The 15920-nt window shown below is 42.6% G+C and overlaps 1 protein-coding gene across 3 annotated transcripts; it reads right to left on the bottom strand.

Moving 5' to 3' along the window:
- Window positions 1–4585: 4585 nt before the first annotated feature.
- Window positions 4586–15423, bottom strand: LOC109485325 (beta-2 adrenergic receptor-like). 3 transcript variants are annotated; one of them, XM_019788875.1, is made up of 2 exons: window positions 15366–15423; window positions 4586–7426 (listed from the first exon to the last, which is right to left on the bottom strand). In XM_019788875.1, the coding sequence occupies exon 2, from the start codon at window positions 7396–7398 to the stop codon at window positions 6202–6204; it is 1197 nt and encodes a 398-aa protein (XP_019644434.1). In that variant the 5' UTR covers window positions 7399–7426; window positions 15366–15423; the 3' UTR covers window positions 4586–6201. The 3 variants fall into 3 exon arrangements, with proteins under 3 accessions (XP_019644434.1, XP_019644433.1, XP_019644432.1); XM_019788874.1 differs by lacking the exon at window positions 15366–15423 and adding an exon at window positions 7799–8153; XM_019788873.1 differs by lacking the exon at window positions 15366–15423 and adding an exon at window positions 7624–7787.
- Between the last annotated feature and the right edge of the window lie 497 nt (window positions 15424–15920).

Raw genomic sequence — 15920 nt, 5'->3', positions numbered from 1 at the left:
TGACATACATCTTTATGTATTGTGAGGCCAACCTTTGATAAGTTTTGTTACTCGATTATGCAGTTCACACTCATTGTGATAGAGGTCGCTATTAACTAAGGCAATGCCTTCAAATGAGAAACCAAAGACTTTACAGAACAGAGAATCGTCAAGAATTTTTAGTACAATACCCTGCGGTATTTGATGTCATAATTAAACAAGAAACTGTCTAACGTAAGAATGTAATGATATAAATTTTGGAAAATATATTGTTACAATTTATATAATTACCCATGAGCACAGGTATACTCTGTGGTAGTCATGATACAAGGAATCCCCGTGTATTACACTGACATTATTGTGACCGGACTGCATGTATGTACTATTGCCGTTATACACCAGTCTGATTTGCAGCGCAGCAACTTTGCCACTTTTACCACGCTGTTACTACGTATAGTAGATCGAAGACAAATATTAGCCGAGTAGAATATTCGAATAGATCTACCGTTCGAATAGAGACCCTCTGTCCCCTTAGTTGTTGTTATCATGGACTAGTGTACAAATTTCCTTGTAAACATTTGTTCTTAATTCTGCACTCAATTCCACTTTGGTGAGCCCTGCAAAATCAGCGGTGCGGTGCAAGATATCGTCATCATCATCAGGTCCCGGACGCCCTCTCCCTCCAGTCCGCTTTATCCATCATGGCTCCTTAGGTAGCCCAAGATATCGTCATGCAATGTTTATTTCAAACCTTGAGTCAGATTTGGACCTAATAGGCATTCAGTGCGACCGCAAGAAATCGTACGATGTCTTGTAAAGATCATATTATGTCCATGGTAGAGCGGCTTTTATGCGCATCACTTTACCCACACAAAACTATAAAGTGTTTTGTACTGAATCCCTGATTTCTTTCCTTGCTGATATCCAAGGTTTCTTGAAGTCTTCACGGCAGGTTGTCTTCAGGAAAGTAAGTATGTGTCAGGGGATTTGCGCACTGATGCACCTACCTGTCCTGTCGTGCCTGACCTCATCCCAGATCGCCTTACTTCTGAAAGGTCGTCCTTTTGTGTTGAAGTGCTGCGGTACAACTGTTGAGTATATAGACATGGGGACTGAACAAGAAGCATGAATCGGGCTTTGTACACAATGCCTTGTCAGAGCCACGGGGCGCAAAACACGCCTGGAACGTGATGTTCGGGATGTTGTTTACAGTGCGTTTGTCACCTGTAACCTGTGTAATTAGCGAGGCTGAGAGCTCAGCAGGCCTAAAAAGGAGAGGTGTTCTCAGCCTGTAGCGTGATCAAAAACACGATGGGGTTGCTGTTTGGGGAGCAGTGTTCTAGAGTAACCTTTCCACAAGCACTGACAAGATATGATCAAAATAGATCTCATGACTTCCCCGTGGAGTTTTAAGCAGTCGGCACGCTCTGTACCCTTTATAGACATCTTATATCTGATTATACCAGTGGGGGACGGGAACTGCCTCATCTCATGTCGTCAACAACAAGTGAACAAGAAAGTTCCTCTCCTTTCGAATCCTACATAGTTCATAAATTAAGCAGATCGATATCGTAATTTTGTTCCAATGAAAGTGATCTTTACGTACACATATATGTGTCGTGAAGTTACAGAAAGAGGAAATAAACGTCACATTTCCGCTACCTTTAAGCATACTTATGTACTAATTTTCCAGCCATGCTCCTGTTTTGTGACTCGTTTGAGGCATGATCGACCACACGTCAGATTACACTGTCTTACAGTCGTTTATTAACGTCAACATACATGTACGATAGAGTCTTACTAACACAGAAAAGCAACATACATTGTTGCAAATCTAAGTATACCATTACTTTTCGAAATAGTTATTATATCTTTAAAGTACTCGCCAAGACAACTAATTATACCATGAAACAAGAGTGCGCAAGTGTATATGTTCAAATCTTAACATGTAAATATACTAGTATCGCAAAGATACACGCCTTCTTTACATATCATACAAGACTGACGATATCATGACATGATGTGTCACCGAGCAACAGATAATATTGACAGAAAAGTCAACCAGTTGGTTACAGTATTTGTGTGATATATTCACATTTTCTGTGTAGACTAACACCAACCGTACACAAGGGACATTCACAGCATCCACATTATTAATCATTGAATTATTTGGGTACTTGAGTAACGTCTGTAGAGATCATCTGTTTGTGAAGTTATTGTATACAAAACCGACTTGACCAAACTGACTTCTTATAGTTTGCACAGCGACCACAAAGCTTTATAAAACTGCAATGGCTGAAGCATTTTCTACAATCAACGCTATTAAAACAGCCACCAATTCTGACAGTGTCGTATTTATAGTCCTCCACTCGTATGTTCACAATGGGTTATATTAAGCAGCTTGTTAAAACGCATTTGTAATACGAGCCATGAAAGGATGGAATTATTGCAAGCTCTTATTCACGTCAATGCACATCCGTCGAAGGTCGTTGCATGGTTTGTACGCACAACTAAACAGTCTTTACGAAGAAGGGGTAATGTTTTATGCAACTTGATACGCATGGAGACTATTAATGTTGGAAATCGAGAAGGTCATATTCTGCTTGGATACGATCAAAGGAGAAAACTAGAGCTAGACTAAGATTCCAGGCCACTCTCAGCCAGCGCTAACCTTGGTTTGGGAGTGGTCGGGAGCAAAGTAGTGGGAAGGTTCTGAATGTGTGACAGGGGCGTCGCAAATGCACAGTCGCTAAGAAAGTACTAAATAATATACTTTAGCTTTTTTTCTGCTTCTATGCCTTCTGTTATTACTGTGATTTATGATTTTTCACAGCGGCTGCGAAATATCAACAACTCTCGTTATTACAGTCAACTCACCAGAGATCGTTTGTTGTCGCGACAGACCTTCCCATTAAGACCGTTGCCGTGGAAATAAAAGGGCGCCACCCATTACCTAAGACAACAAGGTGAACATGTTGGTCCAGCTCTATACAATGACTACAGATGGTATTGTTGCACTCCATTCCTAATGGCATCAATTTGTATTTGCACGAATTGTACAACAGGCATTGATGTACTGCTTTTATATTTCATACAACTGTTTATATTTCCATATTTCCGTATCTGTACGGATAAAGGGAACTAAATTCTTGGGAAATTTTAGCCCATTATTTACAACAGATAACGATGTTCGTCTGCTATTGGGCACAACAAAGCTGGTTTCTGAGAAGAGAAGGCCTTTCAGAAGACAACCCGTGCTGATGACGCAGAGCTCGTTTTGTGAGACCTGTGCACATGTAACGTGAGAGTCCCCTACTGAGTGGCTGTGATTCTGCGGGAGTGCGTGCGTGAACTAACATGTCTTTGTGACATGCGCCTTGCACCGCGCCAGCCCTCGTTAGCAAACGGAGTGACGTCAGCGGACTGCAGACGGCCGCTTCCACTCATACCGATGAATTACGTTCGTCTCGGTAAAGGGGTATGAATATCAATTACACGTATTTTTGTTGTTGTTGTTGAAATAACATCGCAATCTGTCAGGAGCACTTGAGTTGTGGTGACGTTGTGTTTGCCCGTACAAACACGTGAAACTTGCCAGAGAAGTGTTCTCTAAATGTTATAAAGCCTAATCAGGATTCTACATACTAGACAGATAGAAAATCATTATTATTGACAAGTGCAAAATCTTACTACCACTATATTATCTTTAACTATTTAGTTCCGAGTCCCGCCCGAAACCTCATCTGTACACGGATGTTGAGAGAGAAGAGACAGTGTTGTTGTTGCACGGTTTTCTGATAGCTAGAATGCATGGCGGTCTCTCTCCCATATCTGCTTGGAGATATACTGCACCCTGTAGACGCTGGGCTGTATCTAACTGGGTAGTGGGGTCAGAAAGTGGTGTCCATGTCCAGAGGTGTTGTGATCCATTTTGCCCCACATACCCGCCTCTGTTGTCCAACCAGTGACCACAAGGACAGGTAACCCGATACGCACGGAGAACAAAGGTGCTGGCGCTGGTACGGCAACCCGTGGAACGGTATCGCTTTCCGCTAATGAGGGATCAGCGCTGTTCTTCTCAGCTACACAAACACGGCCTGACAACAACACCCTGCTTGTTGTGTCCTCATGTGGTTACTAACTATTGTTGTCTAACATGATTTCACTCAGTCTACGGGCACGAAACTCATTAATCTTAGCTTTAACCTTCACCTTACCCTGCCTGTTTTGAAAAAGAAATCCATTAAAGGGTAGAGAAAGATGTGGGTAAAGGTTGGTGAAGACACCTGCTTTTGACACGCCTCATTGTTGTTAAAATGTTACTTGAAAATAGGTCATCTGCGTTTCCAACAACAGTGTTTGGTCTAAACATTGGGAGAATCATTTTGCCTACAGTCCCCAGAAGCAGGTCCATGTTCCTGTTTTAAAGTTTTTAGTCCATCATAGACACATATTTAGTAGAGTCTATGTGAGTCTATTTTTTGTTTACGACAAAAAATAAAATTGAAAGGCCTGATTTATTTTTAGATACAAATGTTAGTACTCACGGTGTCACTTACATTTGATGATACAAATCAGTACTTACGCTTTCAATGGAAATCAGGTGGTAACTACAACAGAGTATGGGCCCTACCGATAACTTACAACACTTTCTGTAGTTCAGTTTGTGCTAAAAGCTTCTAAGTTAAGAAACGACATGGAATCTCGTGTTTGACGTTTTTGTGAATATCTTTGTTTAAGATTTCCACGGACGACATAGCCTGAATAAGTAACATGTATGTAAGGTTCCACCTTGCACGCACACCCTGACAAATGTTATAGTCAGTACTGTATTTGACGACTATCTGTAGCTAACTGGAAATTTGTTGTCTCTACCAGACTCCAATGGATTGATGGAAAATTGCACAGGATTGGTCAAATAGACTGAATGATATGCTAGAGGACTTAGTTGGGAGACAAAGTGCACGGCTATCTCCACTGGTATATTATTCAGTGTTATCATGGGCCGATTTCACTTTCCACCAACCTACTGGAGTCAGGTAGAGGTTAGAAAAATTTAACTCTGGGAAGAAAATACATAATACATTAAACAGAAAATACATCATTGCCCTGTTGCCACATAGAGACGAAAATATATCATTATTGCCATGTTCTCTTGTCATGGACAAACCAAACTCCAGCCACCACAGTTATCATATTATCTGCTTGGTGTGTGATATCTACATACATGCACAAATTGGTTCAATCCTCCTTACAGACTTGTAGCAGATTTGTACATGATCATGAAAACCACAATTCTGTTCACATAAGCTTTCTTGTGACTGACCCTCTCCAATCCCTATGTAAATAAGCACCCTCTAGAATGGTGAAAGTTACACATTGATTATATGATACATACATTTGAGTCTTCAAAACAGTTTTACACATTAAAGTTTGATAAATAAGAGGTAAAAATAAACAATGTTAAATCTTTTTAATCGATTCTTGGAAGTGCTTGTAAGCACATACACACTTCATGACGTTACAATCACTGTAAATACGTCGCTTTGAGTCCTACCTTGTAGATTATTTACACGGTATTGCCGTCACCATGGTGACTGTCCATACTTGAAAACACTGAACAATTCCTCCCTGGTGGTTCCCTGAATGATGTCATGACTTGTACGGATGTCATGGTCGGTACGGCGGAACGGATCTAGTGTTCTTGGTACACGGGCGAAAGACTAGAGCTGTTTATTTCGATGCACGCCATGCCAACGTAGATTCAGAACTGTACAGTCATATTTTCCGAGTCATTTGATCGCTGAATTCGTCCTCTTGACTTTGAGCGTGTGCAGAATAGATTCTTCGTAGACTTGATGTGATGAAGTCTATCAGTGTGATCTTTCTACATGATCAATCTCGATACTCGTTTGTCTTCACAAATGTTCAATACAGCTTTGAGGTCTTTTAGATATCGTTCCCAGCTGTGTTTGTGTCCATACATGTATCAGCTGCGTTTGTCACTGGGACCGGTCCGGGGGTACAAGCCGAGCTAGTCGGTGTTATACTGTTCGGTATAGAATGTATTCTCTGACGATATCGTCTAATGATGATATATGCAACCGTTTTAAAACAATGACCTTGGCATTGGGATTAAACATGTCCCCCCAACTCTTAGTAACGCTAGTTAAAGTCTCGGTGAGAGTCCAGCTCCCTCCCGTCTAAGCTAAACGCGTTACCTTAGGAACTTGACGTTCCTTCCCCGGCCTCTATGTCCGCGGTGCCGTTGGCTTTGCCATTGGCGTCGCCGTTGACGTTCCCGTTGGGATTCTCTCCCTTCTTCTTCAGCCGCATGGCTACGGGATCGTAGTTCAAGTCCGCGTGGTTCGGCCCCACCGTCACACCTCTACACGTGTAACAACAGATCATCTTCACAAACACCTTCCTGAACTCCTTGTTGAAGGCGTAGATGATCGGGTTGAAGCAGGAGTTGATCCAGCCGAGCCAGGTCAGCGCGATGAACACGGCAGGCTGCACACACCTGTCACAGAACGGGTTCACAATGTTCACCACGAAAAACGGCAACCAGCACAGGATAAACACGCCCATGATGATGCCTAATGTCTTTGCCGCCTTTTTCTCCTTTGCTAGCGATATTTTCTTGCCACGGCGGTTGTTTTCCTGCTCTATCCGCCCTTCTAGCGCGTCTATCTTACGGGCCTGGTCCCGGGCTGCCTTGAAGATGTTGCCGTAGAACACCAGCATGATGAGCAGAGGTATGTAGAACGATATGAGAGACGACACTATGGTGTAGGCAGTGCTGGCAGTGAAGATACATAAGCACGGGTCGGCGTAGATCGCCAGGGCCTCCTCGGAGTCGTTGTCTCTGTACCAGCCCGCCTGGATGGGCAGGAAGGACATGACCAGGGAGATCCCCCACACCGTCGCTATCAGTATGCCTGCAGTCCGTTCCGTCATGCGAGTGTGGTAGGTAAACGGGGCTGTAATGGCGAGGAAGCGGTCGAAGGCGATCACGACCAGATTCAGGATACTCGCCGTGGAGTTCAGGACGTCGAACGACACCCAGACGTCACAGTAGCCGCCGAAAGGCCAGTAGCCGAGGATGTCGTTTGTGGCAGCGAAGGGCAAGACGGTGATCCCGACGCTGAGGTCTGCACAGGCTAGCGAGACTATGAGGAAGTTGGTGACGGTACGCAGTTTACGGTGGCAAGTGACGGCGAGGATCACTAACACGTTACCTATCACAGTCAGGAGGATGAGAATCACCGTGATCAGGCCCAGCACGGCCTGCACCCCGACACTGTACGGGTCGGCGGCGAAACAGGACCCGACGGGCGACTGGGTGGAGTTGACGGTGAAGTTGGCGGTGAAGTTATCGGTCGTCTGGGTGGGGGAGACCGTTGTGTTCGCCGACATGTTGTTCCCGCGGTCCACTTGTGCTGACCTACAAGAGGCAAAATGCGAGGGGTAAGGACTGGAGAGCACTTATCAGCCAGGAGTAGGATTTCACTTTGTTACACGTTACCCCCCGGGCAGCTCTTTAGTAGGCAGGTGTAATATCTGAGCTAAAAGGGACTTCCTGATCCACAGCTACAGTTATAACCACACTACTTCATGCAAAGCCATTCTAAACATGCCTACCTTTCGTAACCTGGGAGACACAAAAACAAGCTCTGCAGTAAAGGTTGTGATCTTAAACAAAGCTTTCCATAACCTGGATTCATGGCCGTGTGTGCGAGGCAAGCCAGCGTTACACAGACACCACGCTTGGCCGCCATTGAAAGCTGAACACAGAAAACACGACTCTCCTACTTACGTCGGCCTCAGAATAGGTGTAGTGGCCGTTAATTCTTCGCACTGTTACAGATAAATGGAGCTGAGACGAAACTCTCTTTACACGAATGAAAACAGAGTACAGCACGGAGCGACGGCCCTGCCGTGGCAAGCGTCAGCGGGAGCGAAATGATTGATTCCGGAGACTATAATGGCTACTTGACTTGGAGCACAGCATTGATTTATCCAACACTCCGCTCTCCACAGCCAGCCACATGCAGTTCCGGCTCTTTGTGTGTCAGGGTAGGAGCGAGAACGTGCAGTGTAGGTCTCACGTCACCATCTAGTCATGTACACCGTGCTTCTGGGACGGCTGTGGGAAAAATCCTTTTCAGCTTCCCTTGAAGGACATGTTTGACGTGGTTTATATTTAATCGGATGAATTTTGAAACGCGATCTATGAGAGGAGTTGGGGCTTTTTAGTTTATCAGCGGTCGTATCATGTGTACTCCGCGATGTTTGGCTTTCTTATCTGTTCTGTATTTACAGGTAAAAGGACACGGGGGATTCCTGACTATGCACGTCATTGTCAACACCAAGACTGACTTTAGTTTCACCAATTTGTTTGGCACTTTTACTGAGTTTTACGCAGTAGTGATTATCAACACACATACATTACGTGACGAGAATGTCCCTTTCACCTGCTGAGTTACGAGGTGTGCTGTTGACATTGAGAAACGTCCCGTCCTTACTTTACACACATTCCTCAGCGCTCGATGGGCGCCCCTTAGGATACCCACGGGCCCTACTTCATCCTAATGCCAAATCTGCATCGGTACAACAGGAACAAGAGGAAGGGAAAGTCGTTCTCAAGTTCCCACCAGTCGCCTCCACTCTTAAGCCGGACTCAATGGGATCATCTGACACGTGATGCCTCTCCATTACAGCTCAAGATATCAATAGTAGAGATATTGAGCCAAGTCTAGCTACTAAGTTTGTACTAAGTATTTTATGAATTGAATAGTGATGTCAAAGTCTTACTTAGGAGCTAGACCAACTGTAACGAAGCTCACAATCCAGCAGCATGGCACCAAATGCAAAGAGCTTTACATATAAACCAGTCTATTAATTCCAAATTTCTTGATCATGACAAGAATGGAGTTGTACAATCGAAAATTTGGGTAAGTCCAATCCCTTGTGTTGGAAATTACAGTTCAATCTGCTTCATTATTCCCAATCTTGTTTTGATAAACTTTAAGTTTGTTTCTCATTTTTCTTCAACTTTGAACGTCCTTGGCTTGTACATGTGCGTTCCCGCGGACATTACAACAGCAACACCCAAAGCACGCACAACTCGGGACATACGTACAGCACGGGAAAACGCGCCGGAACACACATCTCTTGGGAGATAAGTAACATGATGCCGCATGAGGTCATCACCGGCTCCTCTAGCCACGTGAGCACAACCAACCTGTTTGTTTGAAAACACCGCGCCCTCCAGCCAAATACTCATCCTAATTGACCAAAAAAGTGATCCGCCTAATAAAATTAATATATCTATAATGTCTCATCCATCCCTTTGCCTTAATATGAGACCAGTTTTCTCCGCCCTTCTCGGTTTTCTGTTCTTAAAGGCATCCATTGTAACTTTTAGGGCTGGGAAACCCGATTTTTGAAAGCCAATATTCTTATCTACATACTGAGTTGAAACCACACTATCCCAATGTATACTGACCCTCATAGAGCAAAGATTCCCAAAATTCTGACGGAAAATGGTTACTGGAAGGGCCCTTGGCTGATTTTTAGGGTACCACCCAGAAAATAAAGGACTCATCTTGGGGCTTGTTTCTACAGTTTTAAAAGCCCAAAATATGAAATGATGACTCAAATGTGATCAATATCATTAAGATTGCCTTATTCAGAATATTTCCAGTTTTACTGCCCTGAAATTACATTGGACGCCTTTGACGTTTCCCTCAGGTCAATTCATTCGTCTCTATACTATCCTCAGTTGCTGATAGCAAATCACTGAAGAATCTAACGACTTTGTACAAAACGTAACCGGAATATGTCAGTTATGAATCATGTACACGAGGCTAGGTCAATGATTCCTCATGCTAAATAAAATATGCAGAGATTGTAAAGCTAACAAGCGAACGAATTTTTATGACAGCAATCAAAAGAAAATACCCGTAACTCGGAGAGAAACTATCAAAGATTCTGAGACCTAAAGGTCCCTTCTTCTAAAACTTCTGTACAGATGTGGATGGCTGTTGAATATGATATGATGTTGACCCCTCTTTACACACTTGTTGCACGTTGGCGGAGGTTGCACTCTCTGAGTGCTTTTGATACTTCCATATGTATTTCAGCTAGATGGTCCCGGGTCAGAGTGGGTCGTTTCCAATGTAATCTAAACCTCGGGGCTTTTATTCTAATGGCTGCATTTTAATTTTCATGAGCCAAGGCCGGCGCATTAGCGAGAGTGCCGTCTCCTAACGATTCAATATAAACTGGTGGCGTCTTCCGGATACTTTATAAAGTCAATACATAGATCCGAGGTAAATTGTGCTCTAGGAAAATGAATCTGTCCCGTTGGGGAATTCAAGGACATCTTCTTATCGTCTGCATTCGTGTAAACATCCGATAGCCTTGAAGATGCACAATAGTGAAAAGGACAGTTGGAAGATCCCCTTACAACATGGATCCATTCAGACCAGGCGACCCAAGATATGGTCGGACACCCGATGCCCCAGTAAACCTCTTCGACCTTCTCTAACAGAATAACACAAACAACCTGCGTGTTTCTGATACATCTCAGATTCAACGATCACCTTGATATCCGGAGATCATTTGTGCAGTTCTATTCTCAATTCAATTCTTTATTCATGTATCAAGATTGCAGAAACACACAAATCGTAACTCCAACATTAGAACAAAACATAAATACATGTGAACACATACAATGCACCACTGACATGGCAGGTCCCATCTTTGCATACCGCATTCTTTTGTCTAATTTTATGGATTAATTGACTGATGGAGAAAGAGTTCTGGGGACGTTATGTTTTGGAGGGGATGGATATGGTGTGTTTCGCCCTGTAGATGCATATCTGGAGAGGGGCAAGGTCTTGTAGAGGGTGGTCATCCTGCAACATTAGTCTGAACAATTTCGACTATTCACACAAGGCAGTCTAACGTCACAGGGATCAGCATGGGGCACTGTTCCTAGATATATGTGGGTGTAGTCATTATTCTGGAGGAACTTTGGATATAATTGAGTTTTTGCTATATATTTGATTATCTATGGTAGGGTTCCGAAGAATTGCATATATTGTCGTCGTCACGTTTTTTACGTGACTTTTTACGTGACTTTTAGCTGAGGGTTCAGCTTAGAGACAGAAGAGTCGCAATGGCCCCACTTACTGCACTTGTCACGCGGCAGGGGATACTTCAGTCTGAGAAGTTCAATAAACCATAAAACGTTCAAATACCGCTTAAGGTTACCTATAATACAAACCCGCTGTCTCCTCGAGTCCTGTCTGCTATCTCTCTTTAGGAGGCCTTCCCACTGCAGACTATGACCGCTGATCGTGGGCGGCTCAACGAACTTCATAGATAATTGTATCTACACGAAGGGAGGATATCACATTTTCACGTTGTATGTGTTTTGTAGTCTTTTCAGTAACGCTTTTATATCTTGCATCATATTCCAAGTTTGAAATGGTCACGCAAACCCCAGTGTGATCTCCATCCAGTTTCTTATATAGGCCCAGGCCGAGGGCAACGATTAAAAATCATACTGTTGTAACCTAAGTTAGACAGATGGCATATCAGAAGTTTGCACGTAATTGAATTTCAAAATTCTTAATTAACAACTACTTATTTACAAGTCATGTTGGGTCTTGTAAAAAGATATATCTTCTATACTTGTATACAAGATAAATTTCCCAGTTTTAGACATTTAGATTGAACAGAAAAATACGCATTCCTTATGAAACTTGACAAATCGTGTATCATTGGCTCCATATGTTCATACATCTACAACTGCCTCAAGAAGCGAGAAGTTGAACCTGTACATATAGTAGTTCGCATTAGTATGTATGATTTTAGTAAGGTATCACTATAATTTTTTTTACTTTTGCTTTATTCATAACCTGTACTTAGCTTGTAAGAGTATAAACGTAAAATAAATGTCTTTCATTCATTAGTTAGCAACTGTGATATTCAATCATCCACCAACCTGATGAAATTATGAACAGATTGCATCTTATCATTTAACGAGCGAGCATGGAAATATTGAAGTCTGACGTTTGTTTTTCCCTAATTACCTCCGGAGGGACTTTCATCGGGAATAATCCACGGAGAGGATAAATCAGGACCTTACCTTCACCTTATTAATGGGTAATAAATTTATGATTTGGCTTCGTGGTAAGTGCTGCAAAAGAAAATGAGTTTTAGGCAAAGGTGGATGTTGATTCACCATAGAGAGAAATAAAACCTGTGCGCCTGGGACCCCACTTACCTACACTGTCGGAGGCCAGCCTGCCAGCCGAACTCACCAACAAAATCACCTGCAACTGTTTCTCAGTATTCAAAATCCAGTTTGTCGATATAAAAGTGCTCAAGGCCCCCTTTAACAATGAACGTTTTGTCTTTGTGTTTATATATCATCCTCTGATGGATAGGTATGAATAGCTTCGCGTTGGTGTGTAAAAAAGATACAGAATATCGTGCAGACAATTTTAAAAGTCATTTTTTGTCTAAAAACCTTTCCTAGACAACATATAACATGATATTGAATTTTTTCAATAACTTATGTGTAGAAATACGCATGAACCCGCATGAATTTCGGACTGGCTGCTATGGCGTCTTTCGATTAAATAAAACTCTTAAAGCATCATGATATCAAGTTCTTTCCAATACAACAACGTACCATTTAAATCACGTCTTTTAAATTCAAAATGGTTGTAGGTGCAGGTCACGAAGTAGACCGGCCGTCTGTGTCTGTAGTGTGGTGAAGGGGCGGGGATGGCTGCTCCTGCCGAGGAGAATGGAAACAGGAGGTCCGGAGATATCAGATATACCCATTCGTGCGCACTAAAACAACCCGTACGCGTGTGTCTCAATAGTCTGTGTGAACAGATGCCTGCGTCATAGATAGAGTACGACTTTTCCTTTCCGCTTGGTTTGTTGTAACAGTGCGGACTGTGAGACTGTGCGTGATGAGGTTCATCACTATTCAAAATTACTTCTAGCGGTGGATCACCATCAGTTTACCCGTCAATATTCGTTTCCGATCATGGATAAACCTCAACTGTAATCAAGTTTGCTTGACTATGGATGGGCGATCTTTTATTGCATTTATGCATTAAGCCAGAGAATATTTCAAACAGGCCATAGCTGATACCCGGCGTTTGGCAAGGAGAACGGTTCCAAATGAACGAGATCAATAGACTAAATACATCAGCAAAAAGATTACTGGCTCAAAGACCTATAGTTCAGGAAAACAATCCTCTGTGAAAAGTTTAATCAGGATGGTAAATCACCAGGTATTAACGTTTTTTGTGTAACCAGTAGGTCTTGTTATAATTGCGCTGAAGAAGGTAGCAGAAGGACTTAAGACGTGTGCACAGGTAATTGTTTTTGGCTGTGTACAAAAACCCTGAATACTGTTGGAACAATCTGGTGTCTGTGTCATGCCATAGTATTATGATATCCTCTACAGCCAGAACGAATTCTAGACTTATATAGTCAAGCTGATACCATTTATGTAACGCACAAATCAAACGATTGATGGTATTGGATCCAACAAAAACAGGATGTTTCTACTACTTTTACCAACTAAAATATACCTCAGTGATTACTAGTTGGTGTTAAAGAAAAAAATTAGCATCCTGTCAATCAAAAAACTTTTATTGACAGTACAAAGGAAATCAAACTAGAAGTATGTCAACTCATTGCTTTTACGTGCATGATGATGAAATACAAATTCCATTGAATTGAAACCTTCGTACAACAGACAGAATTGGTTGATGACGTGAATGAGGGCTTAGCCTGGTCAAATTTCAAATAACGATCAGGTAAACGAACAAAGGACAGATAACCCAGCTTTTCTACAGCTAGAAGAATGGTGTATTGTTAGCACAGATCATACAGATAATATTCCGTTGATCTACTGATTAAATTGGGATTGAGTCTGCCCTGCCGCGGTACGTTTAATCTTCAGGCTGATTGGATTCGTGACGAGTCAGGTTGGGAAAAGGAACTTCAAGGGGAAAGGTAGTCACTAATTGAAGGCTCCGCATTTACTCCTGTCTAAACTCTGGATCAGACCAGAATAATTCTGATCAAAGGTGCTCTCCTACCGTCGGGAAATCAATACTTGTGCGTAATGACTTTTCGGCGTTACCGCCTGGAACAATCAGGGCGTGCGAACAATCGATTTCCACTCTCGGCGAGGACGTTCGCGCAGCGCGCATCTAGCGCAGTATTTGTGTCTGCTCTATTTTGTCTGCTCAAAGAAATTGTCGGCAGCTTTCAAGCTAGGACAACCAATTAACGATATAAAGCTACCCTAAGTTAGAACAGTTAAATAAAGCCCGCTTCCACTGGACGGTGATCGCTGAGCGACCGGCGTGCGACCAATATCGGAGATGGGTGACCCTTGATTTCATAATTGGGATATCATGCACGGTATTTAAGTATAATCTAAAAGACAAGAAAACAAGGACCGTTGAAAAAATTCGTTGAGCGATCTGACAAATATTTAGTCTCTCTGCTTTTGCAGCCTCTACTGGGAAGAGGTGTAAACAGACTTGTGCAGCAGTCTTCATTGAGGCTGTATATAGTCTCATATAGCATACATGTGTGGTTTATGTGGCCTGTATATGATAGGTATTAGGATTTCATGACACAGTTTATATTGTCTAAACTCGGGGATACGTGTATACGTGTTCATGAGGCCTGTGTACGATGTCTAGTGAGAAATGCGGACAGGTTCATGAAACTGCTTGTACTACCTCAAGGGAGATATAATTTGTACATCGGACCTGTAAATGGGAGATATGACTGGTTAAGACTGAAAGTTTATTAAGTTCTTGCCCGTAGGCTAATTGCCAGTACATGTAACATGAAAATAAGAGATGGACAACAGGGTGGATAACAATATAGTATGCAACTACTCTAACTACTAAACACTAAATTCTAACTTATTCTAAATAGTACATGAGCCAAAATTGGGTATAATTGCAAGTTAACAAAGTCTATGTGTAGTGTTGCACAGTGTTTATGGCGGAACTATAACTAGCCTGGGTTCCAGACCCATAGCAAACTGGACACAAAATATCTCAGTATCTCATACTATTTTGTGTCCAGTGTGCTATGGGTTTGGAACCCAGGCTAGACTATAACTGGAGGTTCATAGAGCACTGCTACTGTATGTGGTGAGTGGTATGGGCAGTTTTGAAACTTGCCACGATACGAGGGAGCCTGAAATTATCAACAGGTCACCAAGGTTGTAACATTCTGTGTGAGAGGATTTCAATTGCAATGTGTAGAAATATGAAGGTTTACAGTCGTTCACAAGACGTTCGGTAATCCGGACTTACCACTTTTATTGCTAGCCCGGTCCGCCCTCGGGAAGGCCGGCTGACGGTTGCAGGTGATGTGCAGCTCGCGGCTTTGGCAAAATGCTAGTAGTCACTACACGGGAAGTCGTACAAAGTTGTCGAATCTCAGTTCTTCACTACGGCACGGACTGAAAGGCAAAGAAAAATCGATATTAGGCATTGAAATATGTCCATATCCATGTATTACAAAGTATGTTCGAGAAAAAAATCGGAGGAAGGTCGTGAATGTGTGACAGGGACATAACAGACCGTTCTCAGTCTGAAAATACACCATTTTGTAATTGGCCCACGTTATCTCATATCCATAATTCAACAGGATTAACTTAAGATGCTCCGATTCTCCTGACTTCTCCTGGTTGTAAAGCTTCTAGCGGCCTGACCAGTGGAGGGGCAGTTAGAAGATGTAGTCAGGCTGTTGTCGGTATGTAGATCTGTACATATAACACATCAGATGGTACAGACGGTTGATTTATATCTACACCCACACACATCTGCTGACACAGCTTTTACGTTAGCGATTACATAAACCGTGTA

Source organism: Branchiostoma belcheri, unplaced genomic scaffold (genome assembly GCF_001625305.1).
Source record: "Branchiostoma belcheri isolate BF01 breed outbred unplaced genomic scaffold, Haploidv18h27 scaffold74, whole genome shotgun sequence".
NCBI classification, from domain to species: domain Eukaryota; kingdom Metazoa; phylum Chordata; class Leptocardii; order Amphioxiformes; family Branchiostomatidae; genus Branchiostoma; species Branchiostoma belcheri.
Note: the sequence above shows the minus strand (reverse complement) of the source record. Positions and strands in the feature narration are given on the sequence as shown.

Coding starts and splice junctions, on each gene's coding strand:
- LOC109485325 (XM_019788873.1), bottom strand. CDS start 7,760: ATGGCGGCCAAGCGTGGTGTCTGTGTAACGCTGGCTTGCCTCGCACAC. Junction 7,427..7,623: donor TGTCTCCCAGGTTACGAAAG/GTAGGCATGTTT, acceptor TGCCTCTTGTAG/GTCAGCACAAGTGGACCGCG.